At 39.2% G+C, this 27,877-nt stretch overlaps 1 protein-coding gene across 1 annotated transcript in view; it reads right to left on the bottom strand.

Annotated features, from left to right (window-relative positions):
• The window catches only part of GFRA1 (GDNF family receptor alpha 1), a 142,329-nt gene that overhangs the window by 47,951 nt on the left and 66,501 nt on the right, over positions 1–27,877 (bottom strand). The window contains exon 4 of the mRNA XM_042818718.1: positions 8,636–8,975. Coding sequence (XP_042674652.1) covers positions 8,636–8,975 — 340 coding nt within the window. The remainder of the gene's footprint in view (positions 1–8,635; positions 8,976–27,877) is intronic.

The raw sequence follows: 27,877 nt of genomic DNA, 5'->3' as shown, positions 1-27,877 counted from the left end.
GCTGCATTATGCTAGATACTGAGACGTATCTCCAGCATTACACAGTGTCTAATTAGAATACAGAGCAACTGGGAGGACACCAACTGGAGTTTGTGCTTGAAGTGGAACAAAAGAAAATGAACAGAATATTTAAATCAGAGAAGTTTTAACAGAGGTCCAAGTCAAATAGGATTTATAATATAAAAACTTCTTGCAATGATTTATAGTGTGTGCTTGAACAAATTTACTGTAAGCACAAATATGCGAATGTTAGGGTATCTATTAAAAATATCTTAGGCAAGGGTCACAGTCGCCTCACACAGAAAATCTGTATTCAACAGCAAACACACATCTGAAAACTTTCCCTGTGTTATTTGCTTTAAAGCCAGGAGATAATCAGTGTAGGAAACCACTACCTTCTGTGCTGAGAAGTCCTTGCAGATATTGGTACATTTACATACGGCTTCTACTTAACAGCAGTTAATCCACCAGTAGCACAGCAATGCTTAAAACATAATGAAAGCAACGCAATTTCTATTCAGCAAACATTAAAATGCTAAAACTTGAAAATATGCATGCTGCTGTCACTTGTTCTGTTGAGAAACAAAGTTTTATTTTTAGTTCCAGTGCTTACATTATCTTGCAGCTATTTTAATAGATGAACTGCCACCAGAAATATTCTCTCGCTGGGGCCTGATGTAGAGTGATATAAATAACCTTTACAAAGTCCAGCATAATGGAATGGTAAAATCAGTTGACATTCTTTTAATTAGCACTGCCTGAAGATTTACCTACACAAAATAAGAACACCCAAATTCACCCCAGGAATAAACCCACTGAAGTCACAGGTAAATGACTGGACAGAATATCTCTGTTATTCACATTAAACATACAGTAGCTTCTTGCCCATAGTACTTACATAGTTTAAGGTAAATGGGAAACATGTTGATTTATTAAAGTCAATGCTACTGCGTGATACGTATCTCCTTATTTTTCCTCTAAAACAGCAGGTTAGCCAAATGTGACAGAGCATATGTTTAAAGGGGATCAAAAGTGTCCTCCTCAACAGATTTAACACATTAGAGGGTGGAAGCTACTCATGCAAACCAGTGGATGCTGGACTACTCTCTACAAAAATCTCTCAATTAACAATTCAGTGAACCAGTTGTGGCAGTGCTCTTATTGGAACCTCATCCGGCAAAGCAATTAAGAGCTTACTTAACCATAAAAACATGAGTTGCTCCAAATGTAGATTCTATTAAAGTTTAATATAAAATCTAATTTTCCTGGCTTTCAATATTTTTGACTAAACATGGGTAAAGCTGTTTCATTAACAAACATGATTTCATCTGTCCTACATGATAAAGAAACAAGAAGGCCCAATTCCCCCAGCTGTAAACCCCTTTCTGGATCACGCTTTTAATCTGTACTCTGTTTTTTATTACATAGGCAGTTTTCCTTTCTCACTTAGAGTAAGGAAACAGATGAAGTGATACAGAGATGAAGGGCCATGTTTGGATGATACAAATATCCCCAGATTCTTAGAGCTATAGTATACTTGGTATGCTATAAAGTGGGTACTTTAACCCACTGAACTGTTTTTGCTAACGAGACTGACACAGAAGGTCACATATCTAAATATGGTCTAAGAGTGTAATCAGTTGCATTCATGTTTATTTTAAGATTGTTATATGGTCACACAGTTATTTTATTCCCTCTTTCACTTTCGTAACTCTGTAGACAAGTAATAATGAATTATCAGCAACATGATTACCTCTAATCCTTAAAAATAATCAGGAAGGAATAGCAGGACTTCAATGTCATGAGGGATATTGCCAAAGCTACGCCATGCAAAACATCAGGCAGCTGAACCAAAGAGCTCTGACAATGCTGAGGCATAGCTTCTGTTTTACAGATAACAGGCACAAAAGAATTACACTACCTTTCCGTGGTTACTGGGTTTCAGGAATGGCTGGAGGCTCTAGCTGGCTGCAGACATGCTGCTTGGAGCGTCTCAAGTTTGCGTGCCAAAGGACCTCAGTGCAAAGATACCGTGTGCTTACTGCTTCCTAGAGCATAAAACCCCCTGTGCTTTAGGATTTCCTCCTCACTGTTAAAGCATAAAGCGATGTGAAGGTTTGGTGCGGGAATACAACTGAGCTATTTTTCTAATTACTGTATCTTTGCTTGCATCTATGCTTCCGTTGGAAAAATGTCAATCATCCAGCAAACTTTTAATCTTCAAGACCTTCTTAAGCAGAACAGAGGGAGTATAAATGAGGACTGGCCAAGCAAATCTTGGCATCACAGAATGAGATCTATCTACACTTTAACAGTGACAAAGCAGCCTTGGTTTGCCGGGTGTTCTGATTTTAAGATTCCGAAGGGATTTATGGTTATGTTTTAAGGAGGAATGGCACGATTCCTTCTGAGGTTTGCTCAGAGGGAAGAAATTTAAAATGACCTTTGTTTACTCAATGCAGGGAAGGGAGATGAATACTGCGTCTATTTTACTCTCTTAATGAAAGACATCAATGTAGTAAATCATGTGAGGGAGTAGAAAGGAAGAAAATAATACAATATTCCAAGCTTTCCACTTCACTTTTCCTTGATTTGAAAGGTTTTTGCTTATTTTCCAGAGACTCCATTTTTTTTTTCCCAGACTAGCATTTCCCACCCTACCCCAAACTCCAATACACTCTCATATGTCTTGCTCCCAAGCACACCAGATTCTGTCCCACCTCCCACTAGACCACATTGTCTGAATTTTCTGAAATGTGGTAATTCCTCACTAATTCTTTTTTTGTTTTGTTTTCTGTAACTATGGTACCTCTAGCAATACATACATATACATCTATATGCATAAATATATACACACGTACATGCATATATAGATGCATATATATATATGCATATATATGCAAATATATATATTCATGAAATATATATGTATAAATCATTCTTCTCCAAGCACAGGCTGGGTTCCAGATGTGAGGTAAGCTTGTAGGCATGCTGCAGTATACGGTCTGAAAACCAGATTTGCCATTTCTTCCTCTCTCACTTGGTCACGTGCAGCCAGGGGCCTTTCCTAGCCAAGCACCAACACTGTACTCAGAGAGCAGAGGGATCTGCTCGTAGCCCCATCCCAGGCAAACCATGTTACACTGTAGACATCCTGCATCAAGAGCAGGGTTAGCCAGGCAGCTATGGGAATGGATTTCTTGCCCATTCCCTGTATATATGATACAGACACAGCCTGCACATCTCTAGAAATCAAAAGCATCCCTGTTCTAATGTCCTTAGTAGCGTTATGAAAACTACATGTTGTCCTGCTTTTGTATACCGACAGCAAACACTAATCTCAATGAGATGTCAGACAGTTTGGAGTGCCCAACTGATACAAACACCCCAGAGGGATGCAAACCCTATTCTGTTAGAATTGCACCACTGCCACTGTATCCTTCACGACAGTGCTCAGCGAGTGTTGGAACCCCTGCATCGAGAGCCAGTTGGAGACCAAGCAGTCCAGCCCAGCTGCTGGCCAACTGCCTTGTGACCAGCAGAAGCCACAGGGCTCAAGTGCGAAGGAGCATCAGTGTTTTCCTTTCATTTTCTGAATCACAGATGATCACTCAACTGAGGCAGGATATTGAGGGAGGAAAAGAGCAGCGCACAGAAGAGATGTGAGGAGGAACTGTAAGCAGCTGTAATGGAGAGGGTTCAAATGTGGCAGAGAGGCAGCAAAAGTCAGATAATGATGAGAGACCTGGGGAAAGGAGATGAAAGGAGGCTAAGCAATGGGAAGAAGCATGACAGTAAAGAAAGAGAGGAAGCAGGAAAAATGAAAGCGAAGTCTGAGAAAAAGAAAATTTGAAGAAAAGAGCCTAATTCTGTTCCACCTCTCTTATCTCCTTCACACATCCCTTGAGTGCCCTGTTCCCTGCCACCTGTTAACAATGCAACTGGAGACAATTCCCTACTGACATGAGAGTCTGGGTTCCTCTCTTCTACAGCAGGACATACCTCTTCATAAACTTCCCTACAGTGTTTGACCAACCCCTCTCCTTACCCATAAAGGTTTGCAGAGTGTAACCAGCTACAGAAACACCCACCGTTCACTTGCAGAGAAGCCACAAACAGGTACTAGCATGAAGCACTCACTGATTTGCACATGCCTTATGGAAAACGAGCAGAGATATATACGCTCCTTTTTCATAGCAAATTATCATTAAAAATGTCAACAGAAGACAAAGAAGGTAAATGATTCTGTTGGCAAGTTTTGTATGTTTTTAAGAAACACGGTAAGTTGAGCTTTTGTTCTGGCTTTTACGGTGAACGAACTATTTTGTGCACTGATAAAAATGTCTGTGGATCTACACACAAGGTTCTTCTACCTGCACACGCAGACATCTTCCAAGCAGAACTGAATGGTTCTTGCACCAAAGACTGAAAGGAAAGGTGACCAGAAACTGCTGACAGCAGTACTCCCAAACGATTGTACCAGGGGTGAGAACATGCCAATGAATGGTAATGAAAGCACATATAAAGATTTGGCCCTGTGAACACTGAGTGTCAAAAATAATTTTATTGTAGTTTTATTTGGAAATTGGTCAAGAACAACTTTTTGACTGTTTCACCACCATTTTGAGTACAGCAGTGCTGAAGGACAAGAACCATACTTTCTACAATTAGATCTTAATTAAGAGGGGGAAAAAAAAAGCATTCTAAAAAGTCTACAAAGAAAATAAATACCTTTCCTTTCAGATCTTTACAGCAAGTGACTGAATTGATACTCTTCTAATTTTCTGTTCTTTCAATAAGTCACATCTGTATTGTTATCATTCTGCTCAGTTCCTGATGAACTTATCCAGAAGATAGAGGACGTATGCAAATTCAAAACACTGATTACTAAAAAAAAAGCCAAACTAATGACTCACATTTCTGTAGCACAAAGGAATTAGAATTTTAAAATATTGTCAAAGTGATACTGGCAAAAATGAAACACGCTGTTCTGTTTTCACAATAGAATGATATTTCTAAAACATGCCAGTCCACTTTATGGAATTTAACTGGTGGCTGAAGCACTCGAAATAGGAAGTTTCTCAGGGGTTTGAGCTTTTCCAGGACAACTGGGGAAAGTTTTTGACAGTTAAATGACTTTCCTTACAAGTTTTGTTTATATTCATAATAAAATGAATTCTAATGGCTTCTTTCTGTTTTTTTCTTTCAGTTGTTTTTTCTTTCTTTACAGTTAGAATTGACAGGTATACATGAAAGGTGTGCCTGAAAGCCTCAAATCCACTTTAGAGTGGGATATGGACTTGGAAATGAGGAGAAGCAAGCATAAGAATGATAATGAAAATGAACCATTCAGTATTTTGATGAAGTTGAAAAATCAGAACTATTTATGTAAGTCAGAACTTATTTGCATTTCCTGACTTTTCTGGTCCCTTTTTTTCCCCTCGATTAAGAGTTCACATTATATAACAGATGATGAATGAATAGAAAACAAAAGAATAAATGTGTGGTAGCCGCAGTTTGGCTGAATTGCTTCACTCGTTTTAATTCTGTTTCAAAAGCAGATTCAGTGAGATTATGATCCAGTGACATGATTCAGTGATATTTACGGTGTGCAGTTCTGGGCTCCTCAGTTCAAGAAAGACAGAGAACTTCTAGAGAGAATCCAGTGGAGTGCCACAAAGATGACAAAGGGCCTGAAGCATCTCCCTTATGAGGAAAGGCTGAGAGACCTGCGGTTGTTCAGCCCGGAGAAGACTGAGAGAGGATCTTATCAATGCTTATCAATAACTAAAGGGTGGAAGTGAAGTGGAGTGGCCAGGAGTTTCCAGTGAGTGCCCAGCAGCAGGACAAGATGCAGCAGAGACACACTGGGACACAGGATGTTCCATATGAACATGAGGAAAAAATTCTTTACTTTGAGGGTGATAGCACTGGAACAGGCTGTACAGAGCAGTTGTGGAGTCTCCTTTTCTGAAGATATTCAAAATCGACCTGGATGCTTTCCTGTGTAACCTGCTCTAGGGAACGATGCTTTAGCATGTTGGATTGGATGATCCCCAAGGTCCATTCCAACCCCTGTGATTCTGTACATCCAAAACAAAGCTCTGAAAAGCATCCCAAACTGAATGTTGAAATACATATTTGCATGGGCCCAAGTATATTTTATAAGTAATATGGACAGATTCAGAGCTCTCATTTCTGAATGACCAGCATTTGCAAAACACTCATGAGAGTACTTTCAGAAATGCTTCAGAATATGCCCCCCTTGTCTTACTTGGCATTATGAAGAAGCTCCAGTACATGTAACAGGCACACAAATAAGTTTCTAAATGACTTGATTTCACAGTAGTTAGAACACAGCCTCAAATTATTCTCTCATTTAGATACTCCTTCTGATTTCAAAATGAACAAGAAGTTAACGGAGGTAGAATTATATGTCTTGTGACTACTGCTTTTAATTATTCTAAACATGTCTGGAATTACTATGCAGACTGATATTTATCAATGCCAAAACTTTCAATAGCAAGGAGGGGATGTCATCTCTACTTCCCTTTCTTTCCTCTCCTGCCCAAGCCGCTGTTTTCCTGTAAATCACTGGGAACAAACCACACCACCTCCTTCTAAGTGCACAACAATTCTAAGAAAATGCCTTTCACTGTGTTTTGGATGAAATGGAATAACTCTACTGCTGATTTCCCCTTTCCTGGACAGGAGAGAGGAAAGGAACTAACCTTGCTAGCAGTTCAAACAGCCCACGAGGCATTAATAGGGGATGACTGCCAGCATCCTGCAACATTTGCTGCACCCCAAGTGCGGGACCAAGTGCTGTTTTTTGCTGACCCTGCCCCAGACCCACAAAGTTTGCCCGCCCACGAGTCCAAACATTTTAATTTGGCAGTTTAAAGAAAAGCAGCAACAGGAAGAAAATCTAAAGAAATCCATTTCCAGCCCAGCATCGGCTGCAACTCTGGGCAACAGGAGCAGACATTTTACCAAGGTTTTTTCTGCAGATGAAATGGAGAAAGCACGACACCAGGCTCATGAAGTCAGATTAAACAAAATGCTATTAAAAACTTTGCTGCTGATAAAACATTAGATTAAAGCTGACCAAAGAAAAACACAGTCATAAGAGAAGTAATGGCATTCATTTAACTAAGCAATTTCTGAGCACAGCCTGAAAAACAGGAAAAAGTTTCCCAATAAAGCCCTCTCCCCATCTCATTAGTACCATAACACTGGAATTTTGGCAGGAAGCACAGCAAAGATGCTGTAACTCTTCTATTTAACAGGGCCTGTGTTAAGTAAGACAATCTAGGTCTAACAATTTATGCAAACAAAAAGACTGATGACACAACATGGAAATGGAAAACAAGTGGTTCTGACTCCAGAACCAGCATCCAGCTCTCACAAACTGCAATAGCCATCAAGGTGTTGAATGTGCCTCACTGGGCTGCAGTGAAAATCCTGCCCCAATATAAAGCTGCTCCAGTCTGTCAGCACAGCAGTGGCACCTGCCATCCCTGAGCCATAGGGCAGAGCAGAGCTCTGTTGCTCCTCCGCTGCCAGAACCTCAGGCACATGTGGTGCTCAGGTCACGGGTTTAGGATCACTGGAGGAGGGCTCATACGTAAACAACAAAGTAAATATTTTATCAGACACATAAAAGTACTTATTTAAGGCATATATGCACATATCTTTGGTGTCCTTGACATTTTACAATAGTATTTATTTCCTCACTTGCTAATTTGAAGGCTTTGGTGAACTACGTACAAAGAATGCACACATTAGAAACGACTAAGATTCTTGGGCACGACTTCATAAACACAGCATTGGAACAGCATTCTCATATAAACATACACAATGCTAAGCAGGAGTAAAGCATTTCCTAAGGGCAGAGGAGGATCCGTATGCCACTGAGCAAGCACCATGCGATAACCTGTAGAGAAGTTGCTGACAGCGGAAGGAGCCAGTTTGTCGTGCAAAGCAACACTCTGTGCTGAGCTCACCAAGGGAAGAGACTGGGGATCGGGACACTAAATCAATGACCCTCCAGTTACATCAGCCCAGCCTTTTTGCCAGAAGAGGGCAGAGAAAACAATTCCAAGCCTAAAATAGCAATGAAAAGACAGTGGGATGCAGTCCCCTTTTCTTCCTATGAAGCAAAAGCCTGCATGGAAACTGTGTGTTCTGACCACACACAAAGTCCACCATGTGGCTTGCATCCACTGTTACTCAAGCTTACAGGCTAGGTAACAATGACAATAAATCCCATTATAATGAATAATTCTATTTCCACCTGGCCGCTAATGGGACATAAAAATAACTTTGAGATATCATTTCATAGAGACACCTAATTAATTAAAATGTCTCCAACAGAAATCTGTGAAAATTAAACCAAGCATTTAACGATTCTTCCATAACGAGAGGGAATAGCTGTGAGCAGTTTGAAGAAGGCACACACGGTAACCAGATGCAGGCTTTTGTTACTCTGTTAAGGATGTCAGAGACTTTTGCTGCTTTCCCCAACTCCTATTGCCTAGTGGACATTCTAACCCTTACTCCTGGCAAATCCAGCAGTACCAAAAAGTTCTCTCTGGCACCTCATTAATCACTCCCCTGCCATGTGCTATCTTACCTGCAGATGTAATTCTTCTTGCAGGATTCTTGTAAATTCAGGCAGTTTGGTTTCTCCCTGTCCTCATATGAACACACAGGAACAATAGTCTGCCGCCTCCTTTCTGTACAGGCTACGTCTCGACAGGAGCAGAAGAGCATCCCGTAGCTGTGCTTTGGGGGAACTTTGTCAAAAAATAGCCGGAGGGCCTTATGACACTTCCGCTTGTTACAGATTTCATTAGACGTGCTGCTGGTGCAGGGGGTTATGTAAGCAGATCTGAACCTCTTGCAGGTATCATTTAGGTTACAAGCTTTTGCTGCATCCAAGCAGTTGTTCCCCTTTGAAAGTACTGGCTCCACTAGAAAAAACAACACAACAGCAGTAAGAAACGTGTCACATTCATATTGTGTTTTGACGCTTGTGTTTATTTCACTGTGTTAACGAGATCCTGATTATATATTTGATACATGCAAAACGTGCAGTGCCAGAACCTGTGACCATTGCTTATGTTTCTAAGGGCAGAATCATAGAATCGCTGAAATTGGAAAAGACACTAGGTTCATCCAGTCCAACCATCAAATGGTGATGGCTTAGCGAGAGATCGACTACACCAGGAGGCTGCACTTCATCTTCTTTGCAGCTGACATGCAGGATGGAAATTGGGTAAGACCTGTCCTCACTTAAATGCCATTATACTGGTAAACTGGGAGGGATACATGTGGCCCATTGCACAAGAACTCAGCAGGACTCTTAAGCCTGGGTTTGGAAAAACGTTACTCTCTTATTTTTTTTCCTTCAACAGTATAACTGATATTCTGTGTCTACATCAAGAAACAACATTTAAATGTAATTTATGTACTCTGCAGAATGTAAAAGCCACATGCCTGCTACCACAGTTTCTGAGGTATAAAAGTAGCCAACACAGACAGCAGCACAAGCACAATGCAAGCAGTGGAGCCTCACTATTCCAGGGACTCCGAGGCAACCCACCAAGCCTGTGAGCTCTGGGCTCTGACCAAGAGACTTTCATGAGATCTGTAGATGCCACCTGAACACTGAGTTTTATGAAGCTGTGAGTTTTAAATCTGACACAGAATTAACAAGTCACAGTGAAAGAAACATTTTAATACCAGGATTCACTTTCCCTTGTACACATGCATGCACATGCACACACTATAAGTTAGAGAAAAATAAATTAAACTCAGATAAAAGATTATAATTACACATTTAATTTTGTAATACATTATCCACATATTAAAATCCAACATATGCTTTGCTTGAAAACGAAGGCAACTGGCATTAGAGCGCAAAATTCAATTAAGAATAACCATAATGTTGCTTTGGATAATGGGAATGCCAATGCCACAGAACCAAGAAGATGCATCAATTTTCCCCTGCTACAGAATTTGCAAGCTGAACAAAATATCAAAAACATTGCATCAATCTTTTAGGAGGAATGGCCAAAGGTACAACTCAATGCCATTCCTCTCCATTCTCCCACCATTCTGCCCCATTCCTGGACCAGGACACCAATTTCTCCTCTTTCCTCATGGCCAGAAGGATGGGACAGCTAAGCTGCTGTCCCACAGTGCACAGAGCTGCTGCATTCCCTTGAACCAGTGGTGCCTGAGATTATGGCCATGGATGCCACTATGTGTATAAATTACCTGCTACCATCCCATGCATCTCAGCCAGCCAGAAACAACCCAACACTTAAGGAAAATCCATAACATTTGTTTTTCACTCTAACAACACGTTCTAACTACATTCAGTGTGTTCATACATTTGTCATTTAAGTATTTAATATTCTCACCAATCCTTCCCACACCCAGCTTCCTGCACAAGCAGCTGTACGTTTCTGCTTATCTCCACACATTACATTATAAACATACTACATTTGACTATAAATTAACAGCCAAGAATTTCTTATAGTAGTGTCTACCAGTTTAAGTTAAACCAGATGCAGAAGAGATGGGATATCCAAATGCAACCCTCCGATAAGATTGTAAGATTTTTTATATAATTGCATTCTATTAACTTATAACTATAATATTAACCATGAACTCTCCAAGTTTCTTTCCTGTGATACAGTATATAGAATTATATGTTTGGTACAAATATAATTACTATGTAATCTGCAGGGCATATAATTATGCAATATATGAATAGTACACGCTAATTACTGTGTGATTGCAGAGTAATTACATGGTTGTTTGTGCCTGGGAGTCAAACCACTGAATTCCACTCTTTAAAATCAGATTCTGTGGAAGAGCTCTAGATGGTGCATATCAATGCAAACAGACATCAACTTACCGTGCGATACACTATAAAGCATTATTTACAAAAAAAGAAAAAAAAAAACAACAAGATGTAATAAAGCACTTATTACTAATAATCATATACACATTTCCCAATAAAGGTTGAACTAAGTAGCAAATGCTGCTACAAAATTTAAAAGTGCTGTGAATATGAATACCTCAGAAATCAGAAAGGACAGGTTAATGAAGCATTCAGAAAAATAGAGCATAAGCCAAATTCACTGAAAGCACCAACAGCAGTGAATGTTACCTTGCAGGAAAGCTGAATTACTGGCAAAGTGTTCAGACAGAACAGCAGCGCTCAGTCATATCTTTCATATAACTTATACCCAAGAATTCCATTCCCGTGTGAACTCTGAGCATTGATCATGTTCTCTGTTTTTTGTTTGTTTTTAACTACCCTTGGCCATAACTTGCCACTTGCTTCCTCTATTTTGATCCATATGTCTCCAGCTATTGTTTGTGGTGTATTTATCATCACATTATACAGTTTATTTCTATCTTTTATAACCAAGACTAATGCAAAGCACATAAGAAATCTACACCAACTGCACTTGAATTAAATGAGACTGTCTAAACTTCTCATTAGTGCCAGCTTCTCCCAAGCTTTTAAATCATGTTTTAACACAACTTACCATCCAGAACACATTTTTCTGCTTTATTTTTATTGAAGAAGTACAGTGTGATTATTCTTAAATCCTGTGGTAGCTACAAACAGTTAACAGGATTGAGAATGTTGCTGAGGATTACTTACACAGCAGTAATATATAAAGTCAAAATTTCACCCAGCTTCTGTTCTGAAAAGCTTAAATTATTAAGACAGGCAGAAGTTTGGCTCTCACCAGGTTCTGACTAAGTTAGGAGCTAATGGATCTAATCCAGAGCTTCTTTTCCTGCCAGTGTCCCTCGGGAAAATTCTGTGTAAGATCTTTTTTTCAGTTCCTCCTCTCCTGGGGCATTTGGGTAAGGATGGAAGGCAGTCAGACCACAACCTGGGACAAGCGAAGCTTCCTGCCTGCTGCATTTCCCCACCAAGAGTTTTCTCCCTCCCAGGTCAGCTTTGCCTTTGTGGAAATCTGTGCCAAATCACGCAGCTCTCAGCTCCTGCCAAATCTCTGCAGACTCTCAGGTAAGCCACTTCCAGCCTTGTAAGTGATGCCTTGTGCCACGTGGGTGTGCGTGAGGCACTTTTCTGCACATGCAGCCAGCAATGCTCATCTCAGAAATCACCAGAGCCATTAGCAATAGCAGCTCAGGGCACCAGCCTGCTGCAGTGCAAGGAGGAGTCACAGCACAACAGCCAGAGCCAGGAGCTTGGGTGGGAAAGCAGCCGCCCACAAACAATGAGTAAGGATGCCCAAACAGTCCTCCTATGTGAGAGCTTGCTGTATAACGAGCGCAGAAGCTCTGGGGCAGCAACAAGGGGCTGAGAAATCCTAACTTACACCCATGTGGACCACCATTTCCCAGCCAACTGTGCCTTGAAAATTCACATACAAGGTGAGATGTTTTCTGATATATTTTAATGATGGGCCCTGCATTATAGTACAAGCTGCAACCACTTCAACATTTCTTGCCTCCTGAAACTTCCTACCCTGGAGCATCATTTCTATGACTGCAGCAGTTCTGAACTCAAGCCATCATGCAGACCTGTATAAAACAACAGAAAAAAGCCACATGCTTTTAACCAGAGATGTTCCTAAACTTTTAAAGAGGGCTTCCTCTGCCCTGTCTGATCTTCCTTATGATTTGCTCTCTTTCAAGATCTTTCATCTCTCCTGCATTTCCATTTCTATTTCAGTTCTGCACCTACTAAGCCTTTGGCTCTCTCCTCAACCCCATGGTACACTGCACACAAAGGGATTCTCAGAGGATACTGGGAGCTTATTCATGTCCCCGTTACATGGTAAGATGGAAGACTATTACTTGTTCTACAGCATTCATATTAAACAGCAGAATAGATATAGCTTTCAATTTTCTTACAGTACATAAAAAGCTATTTACTGAGGTTGCTTTTAAAATTACAATTACTATTTGCAAGTAATTAGTATTAGTAGGCTTTCTGGGATATTTAGAGAAGGGAGTGCTGTAAAGAGAGAAGTAAAAGTTAATGTGATGGAAGACAAAATTGCAAAGGGATAGAGGTGACCATATGGGTATGGGTCCACTCTAAAGCAGATGCAGAATGTCACCCAGAGGAACCAAAACCTGACCTGGATATGGAGGAGAACCATGATCCCAATTTAATGGGAGCACTGCTATGGGGTTCACCAAAGCACCTGGGCTTTGTAACAAAAGCAGATTAAACAAATAAGCAAAACATTGGCAATATTGTTATCTGTGTCTCTCTAGATTCAAATAAACTGTCCTTTTCATGGACAAATTATTTCTAATCCCAAATCAAACCCCTGCAGAGATCATGAGCATTAACATAGCTTAGAGGGAATCAAAACACAAAGTGTTCATCACTCAGCTACCATGCCACTGGACAACTGCTGTGCCTAAAGTCTTTCTTCAGAAAGACCCAGACTTTGTTTTTATGAGAGTTCACTGGTGCATCATAAGTCGGGATCTGGCAGACCTTGCCATCCGTCACGTAGATAATCAGAACCACTCTTCTCATTTCCCATAAATATTTTCAAACCACCTAACTTTGGGGTATTCTCAGAAAGGTGCACAGGAAACAGTGCATTCTGCTAACACCAGAGACAGCATGATGCTTCAGCCTCAGAGGAAGACCTCTCCTTGGGAGACAGATTGCTGGCTCTGGCCAGTGCCCACAAGAGTTACTTCTCTTACAAATACAATGACTGGAAACCCAGACTCCCTCCCTGAAGATGACTGCCTTAATTGCAAGGCTGTAGAGATGTGATCCTGCTTATATTCTTTTCATCTAATCCCTTAAAAAGACAAAGTAATCCTTTCTATAGCACAATTCATCCTCTTTCTAGCCCACAGGTTCTCCTCCAAGGCTCTGTGAAAATCTACAGAGCACAGGCCTCCTGCTTCCTCAAAGACTGCTCTGATCACTGCCTCAATGAATAAAGCACCCTGACATCTTCTGCTAGGTGCCCTGTTAAAGCAGACTGAGTCCTGTTCAGTTCCCCCAGTAAGCTGCCTGCTCCCAAGAGCAGACACTGCTTGCTGCACAGATGGATGCACCTGCTGCCCGAGGCTCCAAATCCAGCTCCAAGGACTTCCAACACATCACAGTTTCTGTATTTCCTGTTGTCTATCTAGACATTTACTGTGCAATTTTGTTGTTGTTGATGTTGTTTTATACAAAATATCCTGTTAACTTTTCAAGGATCACAGAATCACAGAACAGCCCGGGTTGGAAAGGACCTCAAGAATCATGAATCTCCAACCCCCTGCTACATGCAGGGCCAGCAACCTCCCCATTTAATACTAGACCAGGCTGCCCTGGGTCCCATCCAATCTGACCTTTAAGACTCTAGGGACAGGATTCTGTGCATTGTACCAGAAATGTTAGCAACCACCCAGAAGCAGGGACTCCTGACTTTTGCATGCATAAACCCATGTCTTGGCCCATTCCTGGATATTTAATTCTAAAAGGGCCACATGCTGTGTGTGCTGTTCTGTATCGTCCCAGTTCACCAGTGGATCTGGGCTCTAACACCTAGCAGGACTCTTGTCTATTTAGAGTTAGATCCTTTAGTTGATCATTTCCTGGTGCAATGATAAAGATCGCAAAAGAAAGCTCCTATGCCAGATATGTGCTGGCGAAACGGAGGGGAAATAATGACTGAAGAGCTCCTTTGGTACTTGTCTTCTCTGGAAAGAAGCAGATAATTCCTGGCTAAAGCGCAAATGGTTAGCAGAGGTACATTTACTCCAACCTACAGTTAATGAAAGAGGAAAGTCCTGAAAGCCTATAAAGAACTGATTCAAGATTTTGTTCCAGGAGAGCTGTGAGGGAGAGGAAAATCCTGCTCCTCAGCATGAATAACATTGTGGTTGCCTGCTTAAATTCTGTCTTCACTCACACAAACATCCTCATCTATCACCTTTTCTTTCTGCTACAAATGCGTGAAAGGTTATGCCAGGATTCCTATTTTTTTCATGTGGATGGCATCTTTGCATCATACTCACGCCAGCATACTTAAATCAATTTTATTCAGTGGAGTTATTCTGAATTTTCAATAATCTAAGTTTCAAGAATTTTGTTCTTTAATGCTACTTTTACTTCTGTCCAAAGCATCTCATGTAGAAAGCAGAAATGCATGAACAAAATCACAGGCTGCTGAACAGAGGCTGCTGGAAACAGATCCAGACACTGTTTCTTACATTACTGCACCAAGGACTTCAGTTCTACATTAAGAGTTGTAGAGTGTAAAGGTCTTCTTAATGTACCTGCACTGCACTATCACTAAGGATAGATTACACGTGACTGGGGCCATATACAGGATATACTTCTTTTGTGGAGCAGAGATCTGCAGTCATTCCATATACAATTCATGCTCTGTGTCGAGTCAGAGGCTGGTTTTGTGATGAGGAAAGCTATCGCCACGGTTTCAGCTGAGTTCTTCTAATTAATTTCCCTTTGAAACATTCACAGTGGAACTGTGTTACTGCAAATGCTCTCATGTTATACCGTTCAGTAGTTTATTATTAGCTTAATAGTAAGTTAACAGAATTGGAAGGAACTCGCACTTGCAGAAATACAGCATAAAACTGTGAAAATATTCAAACCTACACGGTTGCCATGAGAAGTGATTTACTGTGTGCAGTTCTCAAGACACAGTGAGGGACTGTTTACCAAAGTCATGCCAATTTACAGGGTAACTTTCAGCATTTCTTTTTATTACTGCAGAATTGAATTCACAACTTGTTTCCTCTTTTCCTCGGACTTGATTAATTACCGTGTTAACATAACTACTATTCTCCTGCTTATAATGGGCTCCCTCTAAAGTGCTGCCCTAGCAAAATAAGCCAGGAGAAAGCTTCTAGCTCTTTGCTCTAGCACTGCAATCCTTTCTAATCTCACTATTTTTCAAATTTATGTTCCATTCCAATAAAGCTTGTGTGAATATTACAGCAAATCAGATAATACAAGGTTACGACCCTTGTAATTGATCCTTGAAGGTTCTTTTTGTCTTTTTCCAGTTGAAGTGGTAAAAATTACATTTAAATGTGCTTGTTGACACTTGAGAGTTCACTTTGTTGGTCATATACACTGTTTCAGAGAGATCATATTACATAATGATGTATTTCCAGTGCTTTGTTTCTTCTATACCTACAATCCCATTAAGCTGTGAGCAACCCCCCCGGGGCTGTAAGGCTACAAGTACCAAGGGGGCAATGCTTCCTTACTGTTCAGTGTGAGTGCAGATGAACAGTATTATGTGAGGATTAAGGGGTAAACATTAGCTACTATTTAAAAACCACGTTGAGATAAATAAAATCAAAAGCTAACACTCCTTTTGGACAAAAAAAAACCAAAACCCAACAGATTTGAATGAACATAGCATATGCACAGACTAGTAGTCAGTTATCTGCAGCAATGGTTTCTGTATCACATGACTGCTGGAATAAAGTGATTAATTGGACTGTCTCAGTAAGTGCCATCATTAGACTTTTAATTAACCTTTTCAACCTCTCACACCTTTTAGTTTTGTTATATATTGGATTTTTGCAGTTTTCTAGTTACCACGCTTGATCAAGCTTAAAACAATGCAAAGCTCTGTTTAGAAAGCAAAACAATTTGAACAGCTCTTACTGCTCCTAATAAGAAAATACCACTGATATTGTCATCATAGGGGGAGTTATAAATCAGATGGAGGATAGACATTCTGAACTCCATGGCTACGTTCCCACCTAATTTTTGTTTTGGCAGCACACTGTTATTTAATGGCTCTGGCTACCAGGAAACTAGCTTTTGAAAATTCTTTCTCAACCTAGTTATAATTACTCCATATAAATCATACAATGATCAATTATAATAATCTTAGGTTCATCCATTATTTAAACTTAGCATTTGAATCCACACAGCAGGAGTGCAGGAAATTCCAAAATCCTCTCTCTGCTCACTAACAACTGCTTTTTTCCTGAAGTATTGCCAGCTACTGAAAAGAAGGGGCCAGATATGCCTTCAGCTGTAACACAGAACCTTGAAATAATAGCAGATTTCAGATGAGGAAAGGTTTTTGGCCCCAAATAAAATATTTTTTTCTACCTGTTGTTGAAGATAAAATCACCATGAGGTCTTGTGTTCTATATACTGGTGCACCAAATCAGAGTCCTACAATTATACACACTGGAAGCCCACTGTATACTTACATAAAGATAGCCTAGATCTTTCATATGTATATGCAGACAGACACATTTATAGATACTCCTTTATATGAATACAAAATGCTTCAATGCTATTTGGTTTCACGTCTCATTTCAGAAGAAATTTACATATACATTTATTAGTAAGTATGAGAAAAAATGCAAATTTTTTGTCTAACTTAAGGCTTTTTTTTAATGATTTCTAAGCTCAACGTGATGGGAAAGATATGTCTGATAGAAGAAGAAAAGCTACTAAAAGGAAACGAATCTCCACAAAGGCCCAAGCCAAACTTCCAAACATTTTTCAGAAAAAAACTTTAAAACTGGATTTCAAATTAGTGACAGGAATTTTTAGACATATCATTTCAGTAACATAACTATACACTGACCATACAAAATACTAAGCTCCTGAATATGTCTTTCCTATAGCTTGCCCTATTTCAATTTTATCCATTAAATATGCCGTAAAACGTAAGCATACAGTTGGTTGTGAGGCCCAATATTTTTAAATTCTCCAACACCTTTTTTTAGTGTTCCACCACATGCCAAGAATTATCTTGTTAATAAAGCTGTATATTTCAGTTTTGTTTTCTTCATAAAAGCAATAAAGCTCTTAAAATAGGCAATGTGAATACATAAAAAAAAATACACACAAAACCATGCTATCTCAACATGAAAAGAGCAGTAGGTGAGCCAAATGGTCAGAGATGGGATTATGAATGCTGTTTGGTGCAACGGGAAGAGGACTGAAAAATCCTTCAATTTGAACTACAAATGTATAAATCCTGACTGATTCTTTCTTAACCATAACCAAATCCATAGGACTGGAATGGATGCATACTGAAGTGCTGAAAGGCCTGGCCAATGTCACCATGAAGCTGAACTCCTTCTCACATCTCTTGGCAATCAAAAGTGTCATAGAATCATAGAATGGCCTGGGTTGAAAAGGACCACAATGATCATCTAGTTTCACCCCCCTGCTATGTGCAGGGTCACCAACCAGCAGACCAGGCTGCTCAGAGCCACATCCAGCCTGGCCTTGAATGCCTCCAGGGATGGGGCATCCACAGCCTCCTTGGGCAAATTGCTCCAGTGCTTCACCACCCTCTGAGTGAAAAACTTCCTCCTAAAAGAGAAGCTAATGTCATAAATATATTCAAGGGCAAACACGTAGATACAAGAATTATCAGGTTTATCAGCCTAATTTCAGTTATGAGAATGACTAAGGAACAAGCCCTCCTTCAAGACACATGAAAGAAAGGTGATTAAGAACAGTCAGCATAGATTTACCAAAGACAAATCAAGCCTGACTGTCTTCTACGTTTATATGACTGGTTCAATGGACAGTGTCAATTCTTATTGACTTCAGCATGTCTTTCCTTACAATCTCCCACATTATCCTAACAGTTAAATTGGAAAAATATACTTTGAACAGAAGAACTCCACAGAAAATGGAAACTGGAGTAGGATTGGGATGACGTTCAAAAGTCTCTTGCTACCTCAACTATTCACTTAATCTATGGTCTAACCTGTTTTTCAGCAACTGCACAGCCTCTATAAATAGCTATCCAGTACTTCCCATTAAACTTTTTTTCTGATATCTAATCAACCTATCACTTCTTGCAACCCAATCCCACTATTTCTTTCTCAACTTTACTTCTACTCTCTTAGCAATGGCTTTTAATTTCTTGAAGGCTGTCACCCTCCCTTTGCTTCACTCTTTTAAGCACTTTTTTGACATACTATTCATTCTTCCTTTATAAATCATGTTTTCTAGGTATCTAAATTTATTCTGCTTTATCCCTGGATTTGATATAAAATGGAAATTACTAATAAATCCCATTCACAAGAGTTACCACTACTAGTTGTACTCAGGAGATTGCTACAGACAGACAAAACCTGTTAATTCAAGGGTTGCTGAAGCATAACTTACTCCAGCCTCAAGCAATACCAGCGTAGGTAGGGATGGTTTACACGCATTGACTGTCTACTGCAGGAGTATATATTAGCTTATCTATGACAGCAGCTTGCTCCTGATGGCTATAACCTAAAAAAAAAGGAGTCAAAGTATATAAAACCTTAGGAGAAAAATAATCCTGCTTATTCTACAATATTATTCTTTTGAAAAGAAAAACAGGAGAGGACAGAAGACTGAAAAAGTGATTGAATTGAATCTGACAACAGTATCTGATGGGATAAATCAGGAAACTCTGGAAAGTGGAAAGTTGGGAAAAGACTCTGGCACAACAAGCAAAAAACTCTACCCCACTCTAAAGCTCTCCTGCAACTCCTATCCAGTAGACACGTATGTCCCTGCATTATGACAGAAGTACACTAGGACAAGTAAAAGATGAGACTAAAATCTCATCAATATTATTGGTGAAAGCAGCAGTAACAGAAACAGGGCAGATGCTCAATTAGAGTCAGCAGCAGTAGGGGTGGGGCAAAGGTTGCCATCATGGCAGCAGAGAGAGCAATAGAGTCAGTGAAAAGCAAAAGTCACAGCAGCTGCGGGGACACCGATTCACCCGCCTTTCCCTGTTGCTACTGAAAACCATTTGGGGTAGTTATCTGCCCTATCTACCAAACAATAACCTCATCCCGTTAATCCACCACCAGCTGCTCTTTTCTCTACCAGTTGGTCCCAATGCAACCCTGTTGAATAGAAATAAATGCAGCACAATGGGAAGACAGCAGCCCTGGTAACTCTCGTCTGTTCATGGGGTCACTGGATCAGCTTCAGGAAGCTTACATAAGCTGCAACCACTGAGCTGCTGCTCCCTTGGTCTTAAGACTCATTGCTGATACTTCAAAAGCCAGTGATCAAGGAGAAGTGTGCACTGAGGCAGGTGCACTTAATGGAACAGAGGAAATAGGATACTTTGGAAATAAGTAACTTAAATGATACTGACTTACAGATTTAATAATGTTAATAATGGTCACTATCCTACTGTGTGTGCAGAAGATAAAGCAGTACAAAGTGAAGGTAAGGCAGCTGTGTATGATGTACGTCACTTACCTACGTGCAACTGGGGGTTTATTAACTAGAAATCATTATGTTATTTAATAATTTAGACCACAACATTCCCTACTGTCTGAGTCCCTTTCACTTCCATTTACGCCACATAGGGGGCGTGACACCCAGCTCCCTTCTGTTTTGCCTTCTGTATTTTCACCCAGTTCTCTGCTCAGGTTTCTCCCTGAGCTAGTCAGGTTTATCATTACCATCTTTAACACATCTCTAACGCTTCTATTTTTTCATATGTAAACGGTGTAGTTCTTCCTGGAGGGGAAGGAAAAAAAAAAAAAAAAAAAAAAAAAAAAAAAAAGCAGGAAATTTAATGACTTTAACTTCATGGCAATCATGCCTCTTTTTTTGAATTACAGCCTCCCTGTTATATGGAGTATGGTCCAAAGTCCACAAAACACTGTGCTTCAACTTCCATTTTATTCAATAGACTCTGGATCAAGGTTCAATAAATTCTGGATTCAGGTTTTATGCCCCAATTCAGCCTGTCTTTTAGACCCATTTAAATCAACTTAAGTATTTGAGTATGTGCTATCAGAAACTGGACATCAGCTTACACTCTCCTTGACTGCATATTTACCTTAAAATACACGTAAAATTCATGGGCTTTTATTTAATGTACTTGTTTACAAATGCATGAATGCAAAATGTACCTAGGAGTAATGCAAAAACAAGTGAAAGAGAAAACCTCCTAATGAATGAGGACTGAGGCTGAGGTGAATGACATCATCATTCACATTTAAATAGCTTAATTTATTCAGAGTCACTCCATACACACACATGCACAGGCACTACTGTACTGCAGCCCAATCTGGAGTGGGGAATCACAGCTATCCAGCACCAGTAATGCTGCTCAAGAGGCACTGGGTAAACTCAGAGAAGGGATGAAGCAAGAGCATATAACCAAAATTACAACAATTACCAAAATTGGTATTTTTTTTTCAGCATTAACACTCCTGATCAGGCAAAAAGCGCTACCACTGCCAGGAATTCAGACTGCGACTGACCACATCACTACTCCCTTCCTGCTGGGACACTCACACTGCATTGACTTCAATGTCTGGTTGTGAAACACCAATCACCCGTATTAACAATATTAATCACATTCACTTCTCTTGGCCTACAGCCAGTACAGCGTTGCTGAGACAGCAATTGTACAGACAGTGTACTATATTTGCACAGCAGTAGTTAAATGCCAGTCCTCTGGAATATAGCAGAGTACATCAGCCACTAGGCAACAACACATAGACTACAGCTCTCTGAATCTTCTTGCATAAAACATGGCTTTAGTTTAGGGCAGTTCCTCTGATCTTCTCAGCGTCACTGAAGCCATTCAGGATGGGCGAACCATGGTTATTTCTCTTTGAAAATACTGATGCTTAACTAGACTGAGCAGAAAACCTTGGCAAATTTCCATTTCCCATTTTTTCTACTTTCTTTTCCTTGAGGAATGAAATCAGCAGCACTGAGAAAAATCCTGGCAGACAGTTCAAGTGCTCAGAACTTGTATCCCTCGTAAACAGGCTGAGACAGATTTTCTTCTCAGTTCTGTTGGAGATGGGAGAATAACAGCAGCCTATGCAGATACGCTGTTTGTTTCCAAGTGCATTTACACACATCATCATCTCATCAAAACTAAAAAAGTTCACACATAAACCTATTGTTTTCATAGTAGAGTGTTTTTTTTTTCTTCTGAATATACTTACAAATGCCTACATTTAATTAAACAAGTAGTAGCAAGATGAAAGCCTGTGAGCTTAATTAAAGATGCATCTTGAGGCTAGCAATGTCCTAAAATTATTGTGTGGCCTGAAAGGGATATGAAATGGTAAAGAGGAAAACTCCTCAACCCACAAAACAAGCACAACACACTGAGACTGGAACATCCAAATTCACTACACGTTGAATAACAGCATGCACTTAGGGTGTATGCATGTGTATTTCTACATCAGCAGCAACTCTTGCTCTCTGAGGCCCTGATACAGCTGTGATCCTTTTGCACGTACAACTAAATGTATATCTAATAACATATCTTATTCTGAAATCCAAAAACACAGGGAAGAAATACTGAGAATGTTATTGAAATCAACACTAAAACTTCAAATAAAATGACTCATGATTAGCAGCTAAAGCTAAAACGATGGGGAAAGGAGAAATATTCACAGTACCATAGTGCACAAGTAAATAAATTAAATACAAAAGTTCCACATATTTGACATTTGAAGAACAAAACTATCCATCAATGTCTTGGCACAGATCGATCAAACAGAATGCTACTGCCGAAAACCTAATAGTATGATGGTAATAATGTAGCCATAAAACCTCTACTCTATAATTGACTGCTTCCACTTCAAGCTAACATGTCTAAAAGAGTGACTAATGTTCACCTTAAGATTTCACTTGCATTGCATGACAATCGGCTACACCTCACACTATTCTCTGAAGATTGCTCATGCTGGATAATTGTCAAGGGACATGAGCCAGAGGGGAAATAGATGATTTAAATAAAGAAATTTATACAAAGAACTGTATGATCATCTCAAATGAAAATAGAGTTTCTCATTTGGTTGCAAAATACAGTGCAATACTCTACTTCAACCAACATATTCCTAAAGCAGAAGGATCAGTTGTAACTCCACAAATGGTCACAGGAGGTTTTGTATTTCAAATAGGTATTTAATCTTTGAGCAAAGTATAAAAAGGTACCAAAATTACAGCCTATATTCCTTCAGTACAGAAAATATTTCTGAGAATTTACAGGTAGATTATATGCTTTGGTCAGATTATTCTTTTGTAGAGAATGAAATAATGCAATTTCTCTGAAAGTCAATAGAGTTAATTACTGTTATAAAACCTGAGTTATATACTTCAATGACATGATCTGTCTCTACAATTTACTTTTGTCATCTTACAGAGCAGAATATCTTCAAGACAGCATTGGACAACACACAGATTATTTAGTTTTAATTCACGAGACTAAGATGAATTAAGCACATTTTTATACATTTTGGAATGAAAAGAAATTGAAAAACTGAACAATTAGGGGTTTTTTTTTTTTTTAGCTTACTGAGGTTGGAAATTTTAATTTCCTTTTCAAGTTTCACTGCCAAAAAATATATATTTATAATTAAAATGTTTGGAACTCTCTAATGGACCATGAGTGTAAGTCAGATTGCTCTGTCGCCTTTGATAGATACTTAAAGGTAATTGGCTAGTCTTAGTGATGTATTTTTAAAGAGGTACCTATTGATTAATAATGTTTCAGTATTAATATAACCGCTTCATGTGGATTGAGAAATATCAATAGCAGAAACCCATATTTATCCACAAATTAACTGGATTTAGGTCTGTATTTTTAAGCCAAATGGGGTGCATCCACTCATTACTCTGTAAGAGTAATGTGAGAAAGCTGTAACAATGAAGGTTAAAGCAAAACTTGTTTGCTTTATTTTATCAGTATACAATGGATAAAGTTCATGCTTCTGCGCTCTTGCACAAATAAAGGATGCAAAAGCAGAAATCCCACATGTGGGAAACTGCAACACAGTAGATTTGTATTTCGAGGCCTTCTGTACTAATGCTAGACAAAATGAAGTAGAAACTGAGGTGCTTTTCTTTTTTTTTTATAATCCAGTTAAAAATGGATTAAACCAGTAAATGATGCTGTAATCCAATCCATATAGCCAGAGCTCTCACAGTGGTACTCATCTCACTGTCATCCAACAGGCTCCATAAGGACACAGAAGTCTACTGATACAAAGGGATATTTGAAAATAATACTCTGGCCTGCATGTAATGAGTCACTGCAAAAATATATAACTGAACATGAAAAATAGCTAGTAGATGAAAATCCTCTACCTGAGACTGCAGTGTACATTCATACAGAGAATGTACCCATGTGAGCAAAAAGCCCATTTTAAGTTCCATTCCGCTAATAAGCAAATTCAGGAAATTCCCTTTATCAGATATTTTACTGAGCAAGTGAAGCCTGCATTGTGCAATGAAGGCCTAACAAGATCAGAGGAATTCAAGCCTGGAAGGGACTGTAACAGCTACCTGGTTCATCCTCCTGTGGCAAACCAAAATGAGTCCATCCTCTGCAAAATATTCTTACATATATCTCATTACAGGGAATGCTACAGTCTCCAAAGTATTAGATCCAGTTATTCTTAAAGTTAGATTTCCTAGATATCCAACCTAAACATCGCATACTACAAATCAGACCCATTGACAATTACCCTGTCACAGAGGATATCAGACTGCTTTGACATTTGTTCTTAATGAATCCACACTGACCCTCCTTATCACCTTGTATCCCCTGGATGATTCTAAATCAATTTTTTTTAATACTCTGTTCTATCATCTTTCTACGCATTGACTTTGGGAACCAGATTGTAATTCCCTGAGCCACTCTTTCCACTAGGTTTATTTTACTGATGTTGTGTGTATATAGTTATAGCTATACATATATATTTATTTATTTTTAATAAAAGCAGTACTACTGCACTATTAGTTTTTCCCCAGTACTTCAGGACCTTCTCTTTCTTCTATGAGTTCTCAAGGATAATTATTAATGGTTTAATGACAGCTTCAGCTCGTTCAAATACACTACAGAGAATTTCATCAAGACATTTGGAGCATTTTCAGGCCATCAGGAGAACAAACAAAAAAACCTCTAACATTTCCTAACATTTATTCATGGTTTTCTATTCAATAAACAGTTGAACATAAAACCAAAAAAGTAAATATAAACCGTAAATACATTCTGTGCCATGTCATGTGGCAACACACCATAAGTAAGAGGCAAAATATCTTAGAACTGCCTTCCTAAATTGCTTGCGAAGTTATTCTGAATATTTTCAGATGAACTTTTATAAGTAGAGAGAAGTAATTATTAAAGTCAGTAATCTCTGTTTTCCCCTCCAATACATGGAGACCACTGAGGAATAAACAGACACAAGAAGTGAGCCCTAAGGCCGTTTTTTTTTTCTTTTTCTTTTTTTCCCCGACACTGGAGAATGAAATAAACATTCACCTCTACTGAGAAGTTAATAAGAGACTTCTAGTGACTTTGTGTCACCAGAAAAGTGCAGAAAAGTAGGAGCATTCTGATAAATCTCTGAAAATAGACTGAAATGGAAGAAAGTTGGCCAAACTTGTATTAGTATTCTGTTTCGTGTGCGACTGAATACTCAAGTAGCTGGTCTGCCCATAGTGATGATGGTAGCTGACCTACAGGTACTGCAGTGAAGATGGTCACGATCTACAGTTCACATCCAGCAAGCAAAGGACTGGTGTGCTTTGCATTCTGTCCAGTGAAGAACTTTTTCACAGCATCCATCCTTAACAAACACAGTTTGTTAAGCATTACAGATAACACGGGTCTCTCTTAACTCTTCAGTAAAGTATGCGAAAACAACTGGACTAGAAGAGCTAATCAGCATCTCAAGCACATAATGGAACCCCTGCTCTAAGCAATGGAGATAAGGCTGCTGGATGAAGCAGTTTGTCCCTTCCTAATCAGTAATTCTTTTCAATGCAAATTAAAGTACTGGGATAGAGCTAAATACGTTAGAACGGCTCCTAGAAGATTTCCCACCTCCTCAGAGTTTGTAAAAGCTTAAAATAAGCTCAATAGCAGGGTATTCACTCCATGTTATGATAGACTAAGCCATCTTGATCCCACAGTTGGATCCCACAGGCTTCTGAAACAGTAAGAGGAGGAAAAGGAAAGTGAAAGAAGCACAATGTATTATAATCCACTATTTACTGTGGGTCTGCATGGCCTGAATTGCAGCTACTGCAGGAAAAAAAAACTACGGATTAGCTGTTTCAACAGAAACATAATCTTCACAAAATTTTCTTATTTATTTGCTTCCTAAAAAGTTTTTTACTTTTTCTTTCTTTGCAAATTTTCTTCAGCCAATTATCTGGACAATATCTGTAACTCTAGTTACTGATTGGACTGCTGATCTAAAAGCTCAGCTCCTATGTAAAGGTTGCTACAAATGAAATGCTGCAAAGTAGGCTGTGAAGTAGCATAGCACTATATCAAATGAAGTTCAACATGTTCATGCTTTTAGCCATTTGCACAGGTGCTTTATACTTTATTTTTATACAATGAATGATTTTAAGTCACAATGACCCACCTAAAAACCCAAGTTAAGCAGATGGGAAGAAGCAATGCAAAAAACAAGCAACAATGCTTTTTTTTTTTTTTTTAAAAAAAAAAGCCATTAAACAAGCAGAGAAAGTTTTTATTAGGGCAAAGGGATAGGTCAAGTTGTGCAAAAAGGAAATATAGGAGCAATTTAGTGTCTTTAAATGCATCAGTAATTTTAAAGCATTTTCTTTCTTCTTTTTTATTTTTTTTTTTTGTAATATATATTAAAAGGATGCGTTCAGTACCTAAAAGCTACTATATTTAAATGGACAAACGAGTGACCACTGATTACTAATGAAAAACCAAGATTCTGGGTTCATGACAAAAAAAACTATCTGCCAGAGATTAATGATCTGAAAGGCTCTCATGTATTTAAAATACGTATCTTTCTGAACTTCCATCCAAGATTCCTCATTTCATTTTTGAGAAATTGTAGCAAATTAATCAGAATCTCTACCCATGGTTGAAAATATTTTTGCATAACAATGAAGTCATTACTCTTTTTATTTCTGTAAATTCCATGAGAGCAAGAAACAGAAGCACAATAAAAATCTTTTTTCATAACAGTTGATTAGAAAATATGGCCTGCAGACAGCCTAGCTTTCTTTGCACTTTGCACATTAAGAATCCAAATACGTTACCAAAGCTGGGATTTTAACCCCCCACAGCTTTAACACAAAGAAGGACATTAATAAGATACAATTTAGATTTGCATTTTTTAATAAGCAAGGGGATCAAAGAAAATATGAATGCTGAAGGGATGTTAAATCATGTGCAAATTCAAACATCAAGGTGTACTACAGAATGAAGATACATCTGCTCCAAAGTAAGAGCTGTAAGGTCTTCCAAAAGTTTGGTGAACTAAATGTTCTTTACGAACCATTTGCTTGCACCTACTTCATCTCAGAGAGAAGCAGGTGCATTCAATATTTCAGGGACATGCATAATTCCCATGGCTGATGGCAAATCAGCAGGGCTGCTGGAGGACCAGCAATGAATGGATTAATCTTTCTAATAAGCCTCGTGCTGTTCTCATTAAAGACTTTGGTCTGCTTCTACAGGAGAATATGAGCATCCTGAATATCTATTTTCACTCCAACATTGGGATGCAACAGCTCATTAAGGAGGCCACAGCGCTGAATTCTTCTGGGAGCACCCATTAGTATTGGCACAGTGACCAGAGCAGGCCTGTGAAAAAGACTGCTGCTGACCTGCCATTAAAAAGCGCCCTGTAAGCACAACTTCACATCCTGTGAGGCGTCTGTGCTCCTCCCAAATGGCAGAATGCAAACCAGGACCAGCCCTTCCAGTGTTTGTATGTAGCTGGGACAGCTGACAGGTACATAAAGGGAAATACGGCTGTTGAAAAGGGCACCAAGAAAACAAGGAGGAAACAGCCTCGACAGGCTAATGATAACCATTATTTTCTGCAAAACTGTTTTACATTTTTTGAAGAA

Source organism: Centrocercus urophasianus, unplaced genomic scaffold (assembly GCF_019232065.1).
Source record: "Centrocercus urophasianus isolate 14NV4802_14NV808 unplaced genomic scaffold, USGS_Curo_1.0 seq_17, whole genome shotgun sequence".
Classification (NCBI taxonomy): domain Eukaryota; kingdom Metazoa; phylum Chordata; class Aves; order Galliformes; family Phasianidae; genus Centrocercus; species Centrocercus urophasianus.
This window is presented reverse-complemented; position numbering and strand designations above follow the sequence as displayed.